This window comes from Alternaria hordeiaustralica (assembly GCF_023758085.1).
Source record: "Alternaria hordeiaustralica strain BMP 2776 chromosome Unknown scaffold_6, whole genome shotgun sequence".
NCBI classification, from domain to species: domain Eukaryota; kingdom Fungi; phylum Ascomycota; class Dothideomycetes; order Pleosporales; family Pleosporaceae; genus Alternaria; species Alternaria hordeiaustralica.
Genome location: NW_026056778.1, coordinates 1,180,377 through 1,197,134, shown reverse-complemented (window position 1 = coordinate 1,197,134; position 16,758 = coordinate 1,180,377). Strand labels below are relative to the sequence as shown.

Genomic DNA, 16,758 nt, shown 5'->3' with positions numbered 1-16,758 from the left:
CTGAGGGCGATGAAGACTCTTGAGCGATTAATTTCTATGGTCTGCTGAAGGCAGATTTCACCCCCTAAACGCTGGGCCTGCTTTAGATTCCGACGCGACTGCGTGCTTCACAAGGCATGATCTCCATGTTGCTTCCGACTGTCCGTGAAACGCACCTCACATCGCCAACATCAAATCATGATGTGTACCAAAGGTTCACTTCTGGTTTGACGTCTCCGAGCCTTGCGTCGGTCAGCTCCGCCACACTACTCCAAGGAAGGCGCAACGATACTTACGCACTGGCATCTGTCGCATTCTAGATGGTATATCTTCGTCGATCGCTTCCTCGCTCTACTTCATCATCAGCTTATGGAGCTCTGGATTAGCTCATCATAATACTCACGGTATGCTTGTCGTAGTTGCCGTTGTTGCCAGAGAGATATCATGCCAACGGCAAGTTGGAGCAGGCCAAACACGATGGCTGCGATAGATTCTGTTGACTGGCTGTCGAAAGACATGAGTGTGTAACCCCAACAGATACTCTCCTCAAAAGTAAGAAAGCTCGCGAGTATCCGCCGATGGGAGCGCTTGACGGCTCACCTCCTATCTTATGTATACTTCGACATTGTACTTTTGAGGGCTCAGTTCTCGGAAATCCTGCGAATCCACAACGTCCATGGCCCAACAGCATGTCACTTCCGGAACATCCGGCTGTTTTGTGCTTTTGTATGTGCCGTAGCTCAGGCGCCGAAGATACAGAATTGTACTTTTGCTGACGCTAGATTGATTGGCTCAACCTTCCACCAGTCGTGCAGAGTGGCGTTTTCTTTGTGCATACAGGCAGCCACGACCGCTCGCATGAATTGTACTTCTGACAGTCGACCAATAGGGTCCATATACGATTCAGCCTCGCGGCATGGCCTAACTCGTATATAGAACACCATCAGATCCTGCCATTTACTCGTGCTTCCTCTTCTTCACTACATTTGTAAAAATAGTTAAGAGCCCCCCAAGTCGACATTTTCTACTCAATCATGGATTGGACTATGGACATACCTCTGCCGCCACTTGAAGATGACACCATTCTGGATTTCGACTTGTTTCTAATGCCATTTTCTGAGGACGAAGCTGTGTCATCAGAGCGTCATCCTTTGTGTCCAACGGTCGTCTCAGACGTTCGTACGCGAAAGAAGAAAGCGCGAACTCTCCGCAAGAGTGACTGGGAACCATATCGAGAAAGGATCATACAGCTGCACATTACTGAAAACCGAACGCTTCCGCAAGTCATGAATTTGATCAAGGAAGAGTTCGGCTTTACTGCTGAGTATGTCGCTTTCGATTTTCCAGTTGTCACACCAGAATCGGGCTAATAAGCTACCAAGGCAACGTCAGTATAGATATTACCTGAGCCGTCAGCTAAAAGTTGACAAGAATACCAAAGCCGAAGAAATGCAGGCCATTGTCGGACATCACCAACAACGAAGCCTTATTGAGACAGACAAGCCGGGCCTCAGGTTCCGTGTGAGAGGTAAAGAAGTTGAAACACAGAAGATTCAGAGGTGGATGAAGAGCCACGATGTCATAGAAAGCATGATATATGCTCCTAGTCCTGTCGCGTGTGAGTTGCTTCGGGTAAACGATGATAAGGGATGGTTATTGACAACACCTAGCAACTCCATCAGCTGTCAGCTACGCTACCGTGTCGGAATGCGGGTCACCAAGCCTTCATCCATTGTTCTCTCATAGAGTTATCCTGGATATCGAAGAGAGCATGGATGACGGCCATACTGACCCTCGATTGTCGACCTTCTATCCATCGTCGTCGTCTCTATTGGAGCATGTTGTCGATGACCATACTTTCGCAAAATGGCGCTATCAATACGGGCAGCACGACAACGACGCAAGCTTTTTGATCATACCCATTGTGATATCACAGTCCTCCTTAGATACAGAAACTCTAAGGCGAACGGCGATGTATCTGGGCACGACCATGGCGCAAGCCTTCGTCAAATCATGGATCCGTAGTCGTTTCCCCCGGACTGTGGAGAAACGTATCTTCTTGCACTTCTATGTCCGCAAGATACTGCCCGTCAAGTCTGACAATGTCAGAGTCTATGTTCAAATTCCGTTGAAGTTTTCATCGCGACCTTGGAGCATGGGAATCGAATTCATCACAAGCTGCATATCCAAGAGTCAATGTGAGGTCGCTTGGACGTCTGGGATGTTCAATCCAGTTGACCTTTCAGACTCGCTAGTCGAATGGCGAATATTCAACTTTCCATGGCGCGAGTTGCAATCGTTCACTTGGCCCGGCGACGATATAGACTAATGAATGGAAGAACAAGAAGAGCCGACGTCACTTGGTGTTTGCAATAGATGATGAGCAAAGGCAGGAATGTACAACTGCTGAAGACTTGAGAGCAATGTTGGAAACCAAATGTAGTATTCACAATTCCTCTTAATTCCATGTCCATATCCATTGCATTCATATACATCTTCCCCAGCATCCCCATTCCATATCTCATATCCACGCATACGCATATCCTCATTAATCGCATACGTCGGAAAAGTAAAAAGTCGAAAACCAAAAGGACATAACACATTCGTCGCTTCGCAGTCGTGAGCGAGGTCGCTTCAAACGCCCAAGTAACGCCAGTAGGGCCGACTTTGTCGAAGCCCATGTACCCACGGATAAAACCACCCATGCCATAAGGTACCAGCACGAGGCTAGACACAAGAACTAGAAAGCAAAAAAGACTTTGTACAGTTTTGGAAAGAGATGGGTCGGTGGATAGCCGACTATCGTCTCGATGAGTGGCGTGTTCGGCGTGTGTGGCGATCTGATGAACTTGCGCTGCCTGAGTGGTTGTTAGTATCCATATTCCTAAGTGTAATGCGATTGGGTTACTTACTTGAACTTGTGTAGTCGCTGTACATGTATGATGTTCCACTGACAGTGGTGCTCTTATCGTCGACCTTGTTGTCGTGTCTCCTCTTAAGACCCAACGCGAGCGCGAGACCACCTAGTCCAGCAGCGAGACCCAGACCCTTCTTGCCGGTGCTGTGCTTCTCAGAGCCGGCGCGCGAAGGACGAGCAGGGCGGCCACCACCGTACCAGGTGCGTCCGCCAGCAGCGCCGCCGCTGTGGTGGTGCTCTTCGATGTAGGTCTCCTCGTGGGTGTGCTTGCGCTTCTTGCCGAAGCCGAAGATGGCGAGGAGGGTGTCGAAGAGGGCGCGAGCGCAGCAGAAGAGGCAGAGAAGGAGCAGCAGCAATATACCAAGGATAACACCGATAACGATACCGGCGATGGCACCGCCGCTGAGTCCGCCGTTGCTCTCTTCGGTTGCGACAAGGCCGCCGCCTGCTGCGCCGGTGGGAATGGGTGTTTGGAAGGGCTGGGTCGCGGTTGGGGTGCCGGTGTAGGTAACGACTACGACGCCTGAGCTAGTTGGACGAAGAGGGGCACCGGGTGTGATACCTCCAGAGCTGCCGCCAGCAATCATCGCACACTGGCCGGCCTTCAGACAGTACATGCCAGAGTCGCAGCAGATTCCGCCGCAGGGGTTTTGCGAGTCGCTGCATGTGGCTGTTGCTGTCGCTGGTATGTAGGTGCTGCGCGTCTCGGTCTTGGTGACAAGGCCGACAGTCTCGACGTAGGTAGTAGTGTAGTATTCATAGTAGCCGCCTGCTGCTTCAGTGTTGGCACCACCGCCGCTGGTGTCGCATTGCGCCTGGTTGGCACTGTCGGTATAGCATTTTGCGCCTGAAGGACAGCACAACCAGCCGCCGAAACCGCAGGGGTTGGCGCAGTCTTGCTTCTTGATCAGCTGGGAGCTGTTGTGCAGCGAGGCGAACTCGTCAAAGTGGACGGGGTAGGGCTTTGCGAGAGCCGAGGGCAGGTAGGCGAAGGCGATCAGGCCGAGCACGGCGGGAGGAGCGTTGAGAAGCCACATGGTAAAGCGAGCGACTGAGCCTCTCCAAACGCAGCAGAACAGCGAGGTTTACTGCGAACGGAATAGACAGGACCGTTTGCAGGAATTGGGGGGAAACGACAGAAAGAGCGCGCTGCAATTCGTAGATATCGTCCAGTCGGCGTGGGAGCGGTGAATGGGTGGGTATCGCTGCTGCGGGGTCGATCCGTTGGCTAGCGCGTCTTTCGTGTCTGCTGGCGTGCGTGACTGGTGCCGGCGTGGTACAGGATGCGAACCACGGAAAAGAGTCAGTGATGATTGAACTTGGGTATGGAAGTGAGAGGAAGGTGGTAGGATGTGTGTAATCGTGCAGGAGGAGGTGCGCAAGTAAAAAGGGTACACTTAGAATAATCGTGTGGTTGGAAGCCGCGGGAGAGGCTGGGGTGGTTGGGGACCTTCCAACTCCAACTTCAACAACACCGGGGTTATGCGCTTGCGGGATTTTTGAAACTTGGCTAGACGCGGTAGTGGGCACAGAAGTCGTGTCGTTCTCGTGATGTCAATGACTTCGCTATTCGTGAGGATGTGTGCTGTCTCACGATGATTCTACGGGGTGTCGTACACAGTGATGCTCAGCGCTCGCTCCGCCTCCCGTTCACCCAGCAACGTCCGTCGCGCCATCACCTGGCCATCCTCCTCGTCTCCGCGCACGTTCACCACCACCACTCGTCATAGCAATTTCCCCCAGAAGGATATGCCCGTGTTGGCCCAAGCTAGATGCTTGGCCTTGGGCGGTAGTTCCTCAATCATTCTGCCTCGCGCATTTTGCTGGTTCTGCCCATGCAGCCCGCGACCTCGTGCAGTGGTTTGCCTTAGTTGCGAATAGCTTCTTGGTATGTCTATCGTCTTTCCGCAACATCCGGAGAACTATCATTTTGTCGTTTTGGGAGTAGATTCTAGACTCGAGAGTTCCGGCCGGCTATAAATATCATCCGGTACCTGCAGGGCGCGTGTGATGTGTGGGCCGCCTGCTACGTTGTCAAAATGGGGCCTTGCGTTCCGCACATGCCAATCACTACACCGTAAGTCGACAGCAGGTACGAGCTGTGACATTCAACACTGCCGAGGATGGAAGGTCACTTCTGACAGACATTGACAACTGGCACTTTCTTTGCCGACAGCTCTGCCACGTCTACCAGAAGATCTTCTCAGCTCTCCCTGTCCAGCCCATACTCTTGGACTATCTTCTCCGCTGCCTTTTGCGCAATCAAATATGCCGTAGCCTGCGAGTGGTTGTTCGTCACAACCGGCGCAACACTCATGTCAACAACTCGTAACCCCTCGACTCCTCGAACCCTAAAACTCTTGTCCACAACTGCCTCTTCATCACCTTCCTTACCCATCTTGCAGGTGCCGCAAGCATGCCACACAGTACCCGCATTCTCGCTCGCAAACCGATCTACATCCGCATCTCCCATGGATTCAGGGCCTAGGACTGTGCGCACGATATGCGGCGCGATAGTAGGGTTACCCGTCAGCTTCGTCCATGTGCTGCGGATAGCTTCGCGGAAGATGCGGACGTCGTAGGGGTGCGTGAGGTAGTTCAACGTGATGATTGGCCTGTCAGATGCATTTCTTGACCGCAGGGTGATAGAGCCGCTAGACTGCGGGTTCATGAGAAAAGCGATGAAAGTCATGTACGTGTTTCCTGCATCCAACTGTGTACCTGGCGGCCACAGTATCGAGTTGTTGAGGAACTCGTACGCTGGAACTTGGTCTCTGGATAGGAATTCTTGGAGATCTGGCGGAAGCGCAGAGTATTCTTCATACGATTGTAAATCTGGCAGTTTGAGGAAGCCGCCCCAGAGCGACGAGTGCTGCAGAGCGAAAGCACCGGTTTGGTCTTTGGTCCAGGACTCTTGGGCTGCGGCGATGAGGTCGGGATTGCTATCAAAGGCGTATTTGTCGTTGATTGAGCCGGAGACTTCTACCGTCATGAAAGTGAGGACGTGGTCTTTCAGGTGCTTGCCTACGCCGGGTAAGTCGACTTTGACATCGATGCCGAGAGCTTCGAGATCGGGTTTTGGTCCGATGCCATTGAGAAGTAAGAGCTTAGGTGAGTCGATCGAGCCACCGCAGATAATGACTTCGTTGTTTGCCGTCGCTGGGGTCCTGTCAGTGCTCATTACGTCTCCCGTCGATCCAGATAGTGCACCTACCTTGCCGCCCATCTCCGAGAACGACTCCGGAGACCTTTTTCCCCTCCCATAAGAACTTCTCCGCTTTCGCATCTGTCCATATCTCAAGGTTGCTCGGCGGGTCCATAAAATGCGCGATCGCACTGGTACTTCTCCCGTCTTTACTATAGCTATGTGGAAAGACCATTATGCCCACCGGATCTCCCGAATTAGCATCGAGAACGATCTTCTCCCCAGCCGCAGCCAGCGCCTCCATCTGCGGCACCACGCCCTTCTCGAGCACAGGCGGAAGACCGACCTTTAACTGGCCTTTCGTGCCATGAGCGTTCGTACTCGGGTCAGCGATATGCTTGTAATCTTTTGAGCCGGAAAAGTCATAGTTCTCGATGGCTTCGAAAGATCTCTTGACAGATTCCCATTTCCAGCTCTCGTCGTCTACCAGGTCACTCCAGCGATTATAGTCCTCACGACTTCCGTACAGATACACGGCGAAATTCAAAATGGAACTTCCACCTAGGCCTTTTCCCCGCGTGTACGGTATCGTTCTACCGTTCAGAGCGGGTTCGGGCTCGGAGACATAGCCGTGGTCTAGATCAGGTCGGAGCGCTTGCGCATAGTACCGATGGTAGGGTGCGTGGAGATAATCACCAGAGGGACTGCTTCCAGCCTCAAGAAGGAGAACAGATGGTTTGCGCGCGGAGTGGGATAGCCGATGCGCAAGAAGGCAACCTGATGTTCCGCCTAGCACCATATGTGTTAATATCAATTGAGACGTGTGAAGTGAGATAGAGCTTACCTCCTACGATAATGAAGTCATACGCTGCTACCATGATCCGAGCTTTGCGGTATTCGAGAGAGTCAACTATTGAGTGTGTCGTGACTTCCTAGGTCGGGCGAACACCCTACTTTATATGTATCCTCGCTCCATGCAGTCGCGCTGCACCTCAAGTAACGTGCAGCATCAGTAAGACATGCAGGCCGCAGCACACCTCGCTCTGCGTCGGAGAAACCCATTGCCATACTCTGTACTTGATTGGTCCCGAGGATTTGGAAGAAAGCCAGGTGCGTGTGCATCATACGGATGATCTAACTTGGCTTGGGCATTTCCTTCGCATGTAAGGCGACTTGCCAAGCTGGATTTCAGCTTGCGACTTCGCGATTGCGGGGTATCATGGATGTAAGCAGCAGTGGGTACAACAGTTCATGCAGATCATAGACATAGCTCGAGTCTAGCTGAACAGGTACTAGACTGATGTCCTAAGACCTGCCTCACCACTCTTTGGGTCGGTTGACAGATTTCACCAAATCTGACGGGCGTACAATGGGGATGGATAATCGCTACAGACTATCTTAATTCCGCTATCTAGATTCACCTCTGGGGATGACATCGGTCATTCTCATTCGACAACCGGGTAACCTCGTTGTGTGTAATCATCGTAGACATCAAACTTGCAGGAATGCTATTCCGCAGCCAGTCTGGCTTTCTGAAAACCCTTTTCCCATCAAATGCAACCTGTGGCTCTCCAATCTTGGCCGAGGATGGGAAGCACTGCTCGGCATCGCGTTGGTTGGATGAGCGCCCTTCGTTGTCGGCGCTTGATCCTCGCCCGGCTGTAGCGAGACTTCGATGATGAAGAGGCGAGAATCTTGCGAAACTGCGTGCAACTAGCGCGCGTAAGTCGGGGAGCGAAGCTGCAACAATGGCAAACGAGATTTGGATCGCGATCAGGATATTGACGGCGCTACCAAAGTATCTCATATCGCCTTCTCGTCGTTTGATGAAAGGAATTTGAAGTAAGGCGACGATGCAAACGATGAAACCTAAGCCGAAGACGAGAACAAGGCCAAGCCGTTGCCGGATCCTGAGTTTGGAAAGCTGCCATACGTATGGGATCGGGAGCGCGAAGATCATGCTATCCACAATGCTGTCTCCTATCGCTGCGGAGTAACTGTATAGGGCAGAACTGAAGCACTGGGATCCAGTGAAGTCAAGCCAGTTCCTGGTCCATAGCTTGCTGATATCTTCGCACAAGACTATGAGAACCGTTAGGACTTCGATAAAGTGCGCAAGAGCCAGGACGATGAGGACGTAGCAGCACTTTCGGAGCGATGCCATCCCCGGTGGGAAGATTCGGAGGTAGTAGGCCAAGACCGAAAAACGCGTAAACGTAACGGCAAAGATATACGCTACGCGGCGTTCGAAGATGTGCTGTTGCATGTGAGTATGGTGTGTCACAGGTACGATGGAAGTCTGACTTGGTAGAAGGGAACTTCCGACATTCGATCGGGACTGACAAAGTGGTCAGTACGGCCCGCAAAGATCTATGCAGCATGCGCACTCACCCCTTACGATCGTAACCCCAGTTGTCATCGGCACTCATACAAGATATGACGGTACGTGCGAGAGCTGCGGCCTGATTACGATTAGCTTGAGTAAATTACAAGATTTCCATAGTAGCAGATTGAATTCGGGCTTCACATACCGTGCCCAAGATGATCAAGATATCATCCGGCGCCATTTTCTTCTTGATCGCTAGCCTTGAGTATACTCTCAGGATAACGGTGCTCAAAGCTAGTACCATCAACGGCACCTCCACCGCCAATGCTGTTCTGATGCCTTTGGTCGCATCTCCAGCATTCATTTGGACCATTGATTGTGCAATTGTGTCGTGTAACCTCTGATCGTCCGGTATTGTGTACATGGCTGGATACATGCAAATCGGTTCCACGGCGAGATAAGGATGACACCAGCTGGTTTGGTCCAGAACATGAAAGCAAAGTAACGTGTCATCGGCAGAAGAGATCAAAATAGAAAATAGAGGAAAGGTGTCCGTGGCGGGGCCACTTGATGCTGATGTTGGTGTTCGTACGATGGTCGCCAAGCCTTGACTTCTCCTCCAGCTGACGTGCCCATTGAAGCTTACTGAGCACTTTGCGTAAGCCGCCCTACCAATGAGGAGTCGGTTTCAGCTGTGGGCGCATACGACTGCTAGGCTGTGATGCTGACACACCTCCAATTATCAAATGATCGACGTTGCGAAGCTGCAGGGCATATCAAGTGCAAATTGGCGGTGCCAAGTGGGCGGAGCGGGATACGAGATGAGTGAAATTGAGTGATGACAGCGTAAAAGCCGACACGTTGGTTGCTAAATAGCGGTAAAGAGGCCGATCGGCGGCAACTGCGCTCAATTTACCTCAGAAGACATTGTCAATCTTCTCTGTCTGATCGAAATCGTACGCATTGCCAAATGGCCTGTTCAGATAATTTTTGAGCAGTTGCTCACTCGAAACGTACGTGGCCACGGTCTGCAGACCAGTCTTTTCGGGCGACAAGCGTTCAGCAAGCTCTTCCGCCAGCTCGACTTCCATCGAATTTCGATACCATGGCGCGAAGTGTACTGTGAAAAGAAGTCAGTTGAAAGAATCTCAGACCAACAAGGAACTTACTCATTGCGAGCATAACCCTCGGATCTTCGCTCAGGTTGGGCTTCCCTCCGTGCCAGAGTCTCAGATCGCGAACGATTATGCTACCTTTCTTCACGACCGGCTGAGTGGGTGGCCGAACCTCGCGACGCGCATCGAGCAACTGCTGCTTGATCCTTCCGCTGGCACGGTCGCCGTGTTCGCCTTCTTGGTCGGCAATAGTGGTACCTTGGTGTGTACCCAGCCAGACCTCTGTGGAGCCATTCTCTGGCGTCATAGTCACGAGAGGAACGTTTACCACGAGGGCGAAAGGGATCGATGGGTGATCAAAGTCTGCATCATTGTGTATCGGCTGCGAGGCTGGTGGCGATAATGCAGTTGGTGGTAGTGCGGTGTTGCCAGAAATGAAGCGCAATGAAGGCCTAGGACCAAGCGTGGTTGAAGTGACTTGCGTCACGATGGGATCTAATCCAAGGTTAGTATGTGTTTAGAGCGTGGCAGGATTTGCTACAATGGCACGTACTGGCGTAGATTTCGTCACTGAACCACTCCTGGGTCATGGGCGGATCTTGTTGAATGTTTCCTTTGTTGTAGTTGAAGGGACTGTCCTTTCTTCCTTGCAGTTCGAGTGCATCCTGGACCATCTTCTTGTTCAACCGGTCCAAGACTGCATGGTCAACCATGTCTTCCAACACCACGAGGCCATCGCGAGAGAGCGCTCTGATAGCGATTTCGAGGTTGCGTTGGTTGAGCCCTCCGGCTTTGACTTCAGACGCGGAAGGCACAATGGAAATAGGTGTTGACGAAAGGCGCGGAGACATGGTGGGACGGTGGATGACGCAATGGTCAAGACTGGAATCGTACAAGGAGATGTGTACAACCTGATCGCTTCAAGTGCCACGGTACTAAGCCGAACAGTCTCAGACGTTGTGAGCTTTATATGCTATAACAATCTGGAACATGTAGCGGAACAGACGAAAGAGGTATGGGGAGGCGCTAAACCCAGTACAGGACTGCAGCCGTCTGTGGAGAACCTGGTCACAGGCTGCATGTCGTCGTGAGACGCATGGTGCGGGGAGCTTACTCTATGCTTCGAGTACACCAAGAGAGGGACAAGACGGCATCTCCACTTACGCGGGGAGTAGTCGACGGCGTGTGTTGATGGAGTAGACGATCCGACGTTCTTGGTTTGAAGCTGGAAACGTTTTCCATCAACGCGAGGTCACGCGCCGTCGGGGTGTCGGCGGCATTTCGATAGTGTCGTCGGCCAGGGATGGGTGGTCAGCGGAGGCACAGCACAACGTCTTCGCCTTGCATCGCTGTGCTCCTGCGTGTTTGCGGATTCAATGTGGAGGTCTCGAATGGGGTTTGTATCGAGTGTCGCACTGCGTCAAGACAGGTCCCTCATGTGCGCGTAATTACGTACAGTGCGTGCCGTCCACCGTCTAGGCAGACATTGGGAGCGCATGGAACTATGCAAACAAAGAAGCCCAGGACAGAAGAGGATTTAGGCAGGCACCGTGGCCCAGAGTCGCGAATCACAGCGCTGGCAGGCGGACGGTTGACCGGGATGGAGTGAGGAGAGATGCGGAAAGCGGCATGACGCGAACCAAGGCAAGAAGCCAGGGCCACCATCCCTCCACATTGTTTCCAGCGCCGGGTCCACCAACTCACCAACACACTCTAAACCGCCGCACTGTTTCAGCGAATATAGCAGTTATTGTGTACTTCTTTTCTGTACACGTTTCCCTTGCAGGATTATCGCACACGTCTTCCATAACTTTAATCACCACCACGCGCCTCTACCGCGCTCCTGCGACCATCGCAGTCCACGGACCTCCATCGAACCACGGATACCATCAGCACCGCCCGTCGATCCGCATAAACAAGGCTCTATACTTCCACCGCCATTGGTAACCGGCAGTCTTCGAGCAACATACCAGCTTGACACTTTACGCATACGGCGCACCCGCCCATCACACGACACATATCACATCCACACACATCGCCATTATGCCGTCGCAACGTCGCATGAGGTTCTTTGGCATCCTCATTGTCATCACAGTCGTCGTCTTGTTCTACATGTCAAGAGGAGCCCACCAAACACAAACATCCGATTTTTACACCAAAACCCAACAAGCCTTACAAGAAAAAGAATACGCAGAAGCGGCGAAGCAACGCGATGCAGAGAGCGTCGGGTCGCGACTCAAAGCCGCCGAAGAGCAGGCCAAGAAGAACGCCGAGGACAAGTACACAGACCATAAGGTCAAGGTGGAAGGGCAGGACCAGAAGAGTGTCGCGGGCCGCGTCAAGATGGACGGCGACAGGGTCCCTGGCGTCGCGCAACAGGGCGGCAAGCCGCGCGATCAAGCAGCCATGATGGAGCATGAGACGCTTGAGGACCACGAAGTCGAGATGGAGCTCAATGCCATCTTGAAGAAGAGTCCAAGTACGTTACTCCTCGCTCACTTGAGCCCTGCGCAGTCACTAACTTATTGCAGTGATCATCTTCTCGAAATCCTACTGCCCCTTCTCGAAGAAAGCGAAACACATCCTGCTCGAGAAATACAACATCAGGCCCGAACCCTACGTCGTCGAACTCGATAAGAGCCCAATCGGCCAACAACTACAAGCCTTCCTGCACAAGTCGACAGGCCGACGAACGGTACCTAACATCCTGCTCATGGGCAAGAGCATAGGAGGCGGCGATGACATTGAGGAGCTCGACCAGACCGACACCCTCGTAGCGAAGGTCAAGGAGATTGGTGGTAGCCGCATCACCGAGGTTGAGCATCGCGGCGCCCGTCCGGAGATGCGGCGGAAGATGAGGGCGTAGACAACTCTGCGTTGTTTTCTCCTGCTCTCAGTATACTTGCAGGCATTTCTTGCGGTGTCTCTTAGGCCCGGCATGCTACCTAGTGCATGTTTTCAGGAAGGTAGGATACCCAGGATATTTGTATGGATGGACATCAGATCTCGATGGTCTGCGTATTGCGATGGATATACCCTTTATAGTTTCAATATCTTGTACCGTTGGTTTCAGTTGCACGTCTTTCTTGGCCCAGTTCCCATTTAGTCATTGCAATTCGTCGTTGCCTACCCGATGAGGGAGGGCTGGTCCTTCCTCGCACAGTGCTCTTTCTCTCACCTTGGAGACTCCTGCCTCTTTGCGTACGATAAGCCATGTGGGGAGTATAGCCACTGCTCAACCATCTCTCACCTCCATGCACCTTCCATCCTCTTTCAGCCCTAAACAGCAGTCCTTCCAATCTTCCCTTCTTCTTGAACACGTAATTCCAGATCATCGCGAGCTTTTCTTTCCAATCTGAGACCACACTCTGACAACGCAAGTACTAGCTGGCAGCCATATCTACGCAAGTTGCTGATATTATCAAGGTCTCTTCAAGATGTGTCTCTACTGGAAGAAGCTGCACACATGTGGGCACCTCTCTGATCGCCCGTACATCGAGATGTGCCGTCCGGGGTTTCTCTCCAACAACGTGTGCCCCGACATTAGCGACGACGACAAGCCTCGCTCATCGCACTTCCCATGTTACCCTTGCATCAAGCTCGAGGCCCGCGCTGAGACTGAAGCCCAAGTCCGGTTCGAGCAGCACGAGTTTACCAAGGCCTACGAAGCTCGCGAGCGCGCAGTGAGGGAGAAGCAGGCAGCGGAACTCAGGGCCAAGGAGGAGCGCGTCCGACGTGAGGCTCGCGACAAGGCCGCACGAGAGCGAGAAGCGGAACAGCGTGCGAAGCGCGAGAAAGAGGAAACTGAGCGCAAGGCCAAGAAAGAGGGGGGTGCCTGGATCGAGACGTCGGTTGGAAAGAAGCCAAAAGGCAAGAGGAATGGCGGTGGCAGTGGCCCTGCCAACGCTCCAGCAACACCATTGAACACCGTATCGACCATCAAGATGGCTGCCGCACCCAAGAACATCAAAGACCTCAATGGAGGCGCTGGAGGTGGTGAGAGGATGAGTCCCAAGAAGGGTCGTGTTGATCCCGGTGGTAGAGCTGGTACTTGGGGCCCTAAGAAGATCTTGAGCAGGCAAGAGAACGTCACTGAGGTCAACACTTCCGCAAGAAAGTGAGATTGGGGGTGTGCAAGACGAAAGTACGTGGTCTTGACAGCATGCTAGGTGTCAGGTTCGTCATCTGTTGCGTCATGCAACTTGCCAGATCTTAAAAGTTATCATTTTGTTCACGTTCTTGCTTCACCTCATACTAGGAAAAAAGCTCAAAAGGCTCAATGTTTTTTGTGGTATGAGGTTGCCTCATAACCCTCACCGATTTGTTTGCCGGTCTGATATCTGTTATGGAAGGCACGGTGACTTGCCTCTAGGAGAGCAGTCGCATTCGAGGATATTGTCTTGGCACTCAACATGTGCTCGCGTGTCCTGGGCGGCCTCTCGGTACCGAGTCTAAAACGGCAGTCACCGTGAGGGTGACTGAGGAAGGCACGCCCACGCGAGAACACTTTCGACCACCGATATCGTCCCACACCGATAAAGCTTTCTATCGTACCTCATCGTCTCGCAGCCTTCAGAATTTTCAACTCGCGACACTAAACAACACGCGCCCGACGAGCACCTCTCTCACGCTAGTCACCATGACCTCAGAAACAGACTCCAGCAACCCCAAGGCACCCGAATTGGCCGACCGACCATCTTCCATGGCCGCTGCAGCGTTCCTAGGAGTCGCCTGGTTTATATGCATTGAGCTTAACATCCGCCTGCTCTACAGGGCCACACGTCGCAGCCTTTACTTCTGGAGCTGTTTACTCTGCAGTTGGGGGCTGATAATCCACGGCATCTCCATTATCTTGGCCAACTTCAACAAGTGGACGTCTTACTCGGCCATCGTCTTCATCTACCTATCATGGCTCGTCTTCGTCGTCGCCCAGTCTTTTGTTCTCTACTCACGCCTCGGCCTCGTGTGGAGAAACACGAAAAAAGATCGCTATATTCTCTACATGATCACTACTAACTCGGTCGTCTTTGGCCTTACCACAGTCTTGTTCGGGATGATTGCTGCACGTCTCTCGTCGCAAGCAGCCGTACCATACTAATTGATCGTAGCGCCACCCACGCTTCAGCGCACGACTCGAGAAGGCCAACCTGATCTGGGACAAAGTACAAGTCGCCGCTTTCTTCACCCAAGAATCCGTCATCGGATTTCTATATATCTGGCAAACATCGAAGTACTTCCAGAGCCTCGAGCTCCTCGGCAATAGTCGTCGCACCACTCGAGACAATCTCCGCAATCTCATCGCTGTCAACGTCCTCATAATCATGCTCGATGCCAGCGTCCTGGGCTTGGCCTATAGTGGTCGCTTCTTCATGCAGGGCTTCTATAAGGTCGCTGTATACGCCGTCAAGCTGCGCACGGAGTTCACTATCTTGAATCAGCTGAGGCAGGCGCTTGCGGGTGGATCGACAGGTGCGTCGGGATTTGCTGTGCAGACCGACCAGAGACCTATCGTGATGGCTCCTCTAAAGTCAAACGACGTGGTGGAGACGGTTGAATAAGAAGACTGAGAAGGTGGACGGGATGGGCAGGATACGAGAAAGGTGATTGGATATATAGCATGGGTCGGAGTTATTCGGCGAGGCCATATGTCTTTCTTCATCTTGCATCGCGTGTAGCATGAATCAATACAGCGATTATGCAACACGTTTTCGGGTTATCTTACGATAGCCGGATAGCTGTCAGTGTGGTCAATGCGTTTACAGAATAGATTTAAGTATCTTGAAGTACTACTGGCTGCATCATAACACTGTTTTCGACCTGCTCACATCTACCTTGAAACCTCCTAGCACATCCGACTCAAACATGATCATGCCTCAATGATACTCTGAGTCGCCGCAGAAGACGATGTCTCCTCCTCTTCAAACCCTGAGCTCTCTTCTTTCAAGGTGAATTCAGGCGGATCTGTCTTCGACTCCAACTCGGTCCATTCCGCAGCCTCAGTCATCTCTTGCTGGGACAACTCTCCTCGGATATCTGCGACCGCATCTTCTGTATCGACGAGGTGCTTGATGTGGAAGATTACCTGGAGTGAGTGGTTTCGATCCCAGTCGCCATGTAGTCCCTTCTTGGCGTGCACCTTTGCTACTGGTAGCCAGAAGTCCTGCCACTTCTTGGAGCTCATGAAGGCGCTAAGTTTGATAAACTCGAACGCTTCTGGGTCTGAGTGGTAATAGCAAAGACTTTTCAACTCGCCCACATCTTCGGATCTGGCTCTGCTGAAGAATGTTGCTGGTAGGTGCTGACACCAGTGCTGCACGATATTCTCATCTTTGAAGAAATGGTTAAGAGGCCCTAACATCTCTTCACGGTCGTCTTCCGAAAGATTCAGGGCTTCGACATTGTCACTCGGTAAAGTGCCTGCGAGGTGGGTGTACCAGTGAGTAGAGGCGTACTTCCGAAACACTTCGGCCGCTTTGGCCGCTTCGGTCAAAGGTTCGCTTTGAGGCTCAGCGAAACTAAGAAAGCATTGCTGTAGTAGGCGAAAATGTAGCTCAGCGCTGTTGAAGACAGGGGCATCTTTCACCCTCCCGTTGAGAGATTTGTCGCGGTGTTGAAGAAAATACTCAGTGAGCGATGGGTGCGCAAAAGTAACAGTCGTCGTGGAAGGTGTGCACGTAGGCCCAAAAGCGCGTGCAGGATCGTGGATCTTGAGATGACTGAGAGTGATCCCATCCTCTTGTTCGAGATCAAACAGAGGAGTGAAGTTGTCGCGTATTCTTTCACCGAGAGAGGTGCCCGTGCGGCCAGTCAGCGAGGTCTCGAACAACATGCGATCGAGACTTGCAAGGGTGCAGGTGTGGCCAGTGTGTTGGTTGTGTGTTAGGAGTAATATGATCCAAGACAGCTCTTCACGCTCTTCTCGTGTAAGTACATTGCTGTAGACCTGCAACAACAATGGGACCAGTTCCATAGCATCATCCGGCGCAGTCTCCAGGCAAGCAGTGATATTAGATGTAGTGGGTTGCCGTTTGACGATCTCGAACATCAAGTCTGCCCATAGAAACCTGCCTGAGGCCTTGGATAAAACGTTCTCTCCGATGGAGATTGGCCTTGTTTCATCGGCTAGCAACGGAAGGCGATGTACGTCACAGTATGTGATCCATTTCTGTGGGTCTTGTCCCTCGGTTTGGATAGTGTTCGAAGGCAAGTCCATAGGGGAAGAGTGGCTCATGATTGATGATATGGTGTAAGGCGATGAGTCGTTATATTGGTGTAG

The 16,758-nt window shown here is 52.3% G+C and overlaps 6 protein-coding genes across 6 annotated transcripts; 2 read left to right on the top strand and 4 right to left on the bottom strand.

Annotated features, from left to right (window-relative positions):
• Positions 1-2,778: 2,778 nt before the first annotated feature.
• Positions 2,779-3,933, bottom strand: J4E84_004298 (uncharacterized protein; the record flags this gene model as incomplete). Its single annotated transcript, XM_049386906.1, has 2 exons — positions 2,779-2,837; positions 2,892-3,933. 2 exons carry the CDS (start codon positions 3,931-3,933, stop codon positions 2,779-2,781), a joined length of 1,101 nt encoding a protein of 366 aa, XP_049245676.1.
• A 1,166-nt stretch (positions 3,934-5,099) lies between these two features.
• On the bottom strand, positions 5,100-6,919 carry J4E84_004297 (uncharacterized protein; the record flags this gene model as incomplete). The annotated part of the gene is made up of 3 exons (XM_049386905.1): positions 5,100-6,055; positions 6,111-6,830; positions 6,886-6,919. The coding sequence occupies 3 exons, from the start codon at positions 6,917-6,919 to the stop codon at positions 5,100-5,102; spliced, it is 1,710 nt and encodes a 569-aa protein (XP_049245675.1).
• A 2,365-nt stretch (positions 6,920-9,284) lies between these two features.
• On the bottom strand, positions 9,285-10,333 carry J4E84_004296 (uncharacterized protein; the record flags this gene model as incomplete). The annotated part of the gene is made up of 3 exons (XM_049386904.1): positions 9,285-9,487; positions 9,537-9,977; positions 10,036-10,333. 3 exons carry the CDS (start codon positions 10,331-10,333, stop codon positions 9,285-9,287), a joined length of 942 nt encoding a protein of 313 aa, XP_049245674.1.
• Positions 10,334-11,525: 1,192 nt separating this feature from the next.
• Positions 11,526-12,348, top strand: J4E84_004295 (uncharacterized protein; the record flags this gene model as incomplete). Its single annotated transcript, XM_049386903.1, has 2 exons — positions 11,526-11,961; positions 12,014-12,348. The coding sequence occupies 2 exons, from the start codon at positions 11,526-11,528 to the stop codon at positions 12,346-12,348; spliced, it is 771 nt and encodes a 256-aa protein (XP_049245673.1).
• Positions 12,349-12,919: 571 nt separating this feature from the next.
• Positions 12,920-13,603, top strand: J4E84_004294 (uncharacterized protein; the record flags this gene model as incomplete). The annotated part of the gene is made up of 1 exon (XM_049386902.1): positions 12,920-13,603. The coding sequence occupies one exon, from the start codon at positions 12,920-12,922 to the stop codon at positions 13,601-13,603; it is 684 nt and encodes a 227-aa protein (XP_049245672.1).
• Positions 13,604-15,348: 1,745 nt separating this feature from the next.
• J4E84_004293 (uncharacterized protein) lies at positions 15,349-16,695 on the bottom strand (the record flags this gene model as incomplete). Its single annotated transcript, XM_049386901.1, has 1 exon — positions 15,349-16,695. One exon carries the CDS (start codon positions 16,693-16,695, stop codon positions 15,349-15,351), a length of 1,347 nt encoding a protein of 448 aa, XP_049245671.1.
• Positions 16,696-16,758: the final 63 nt, after the last annotated feature.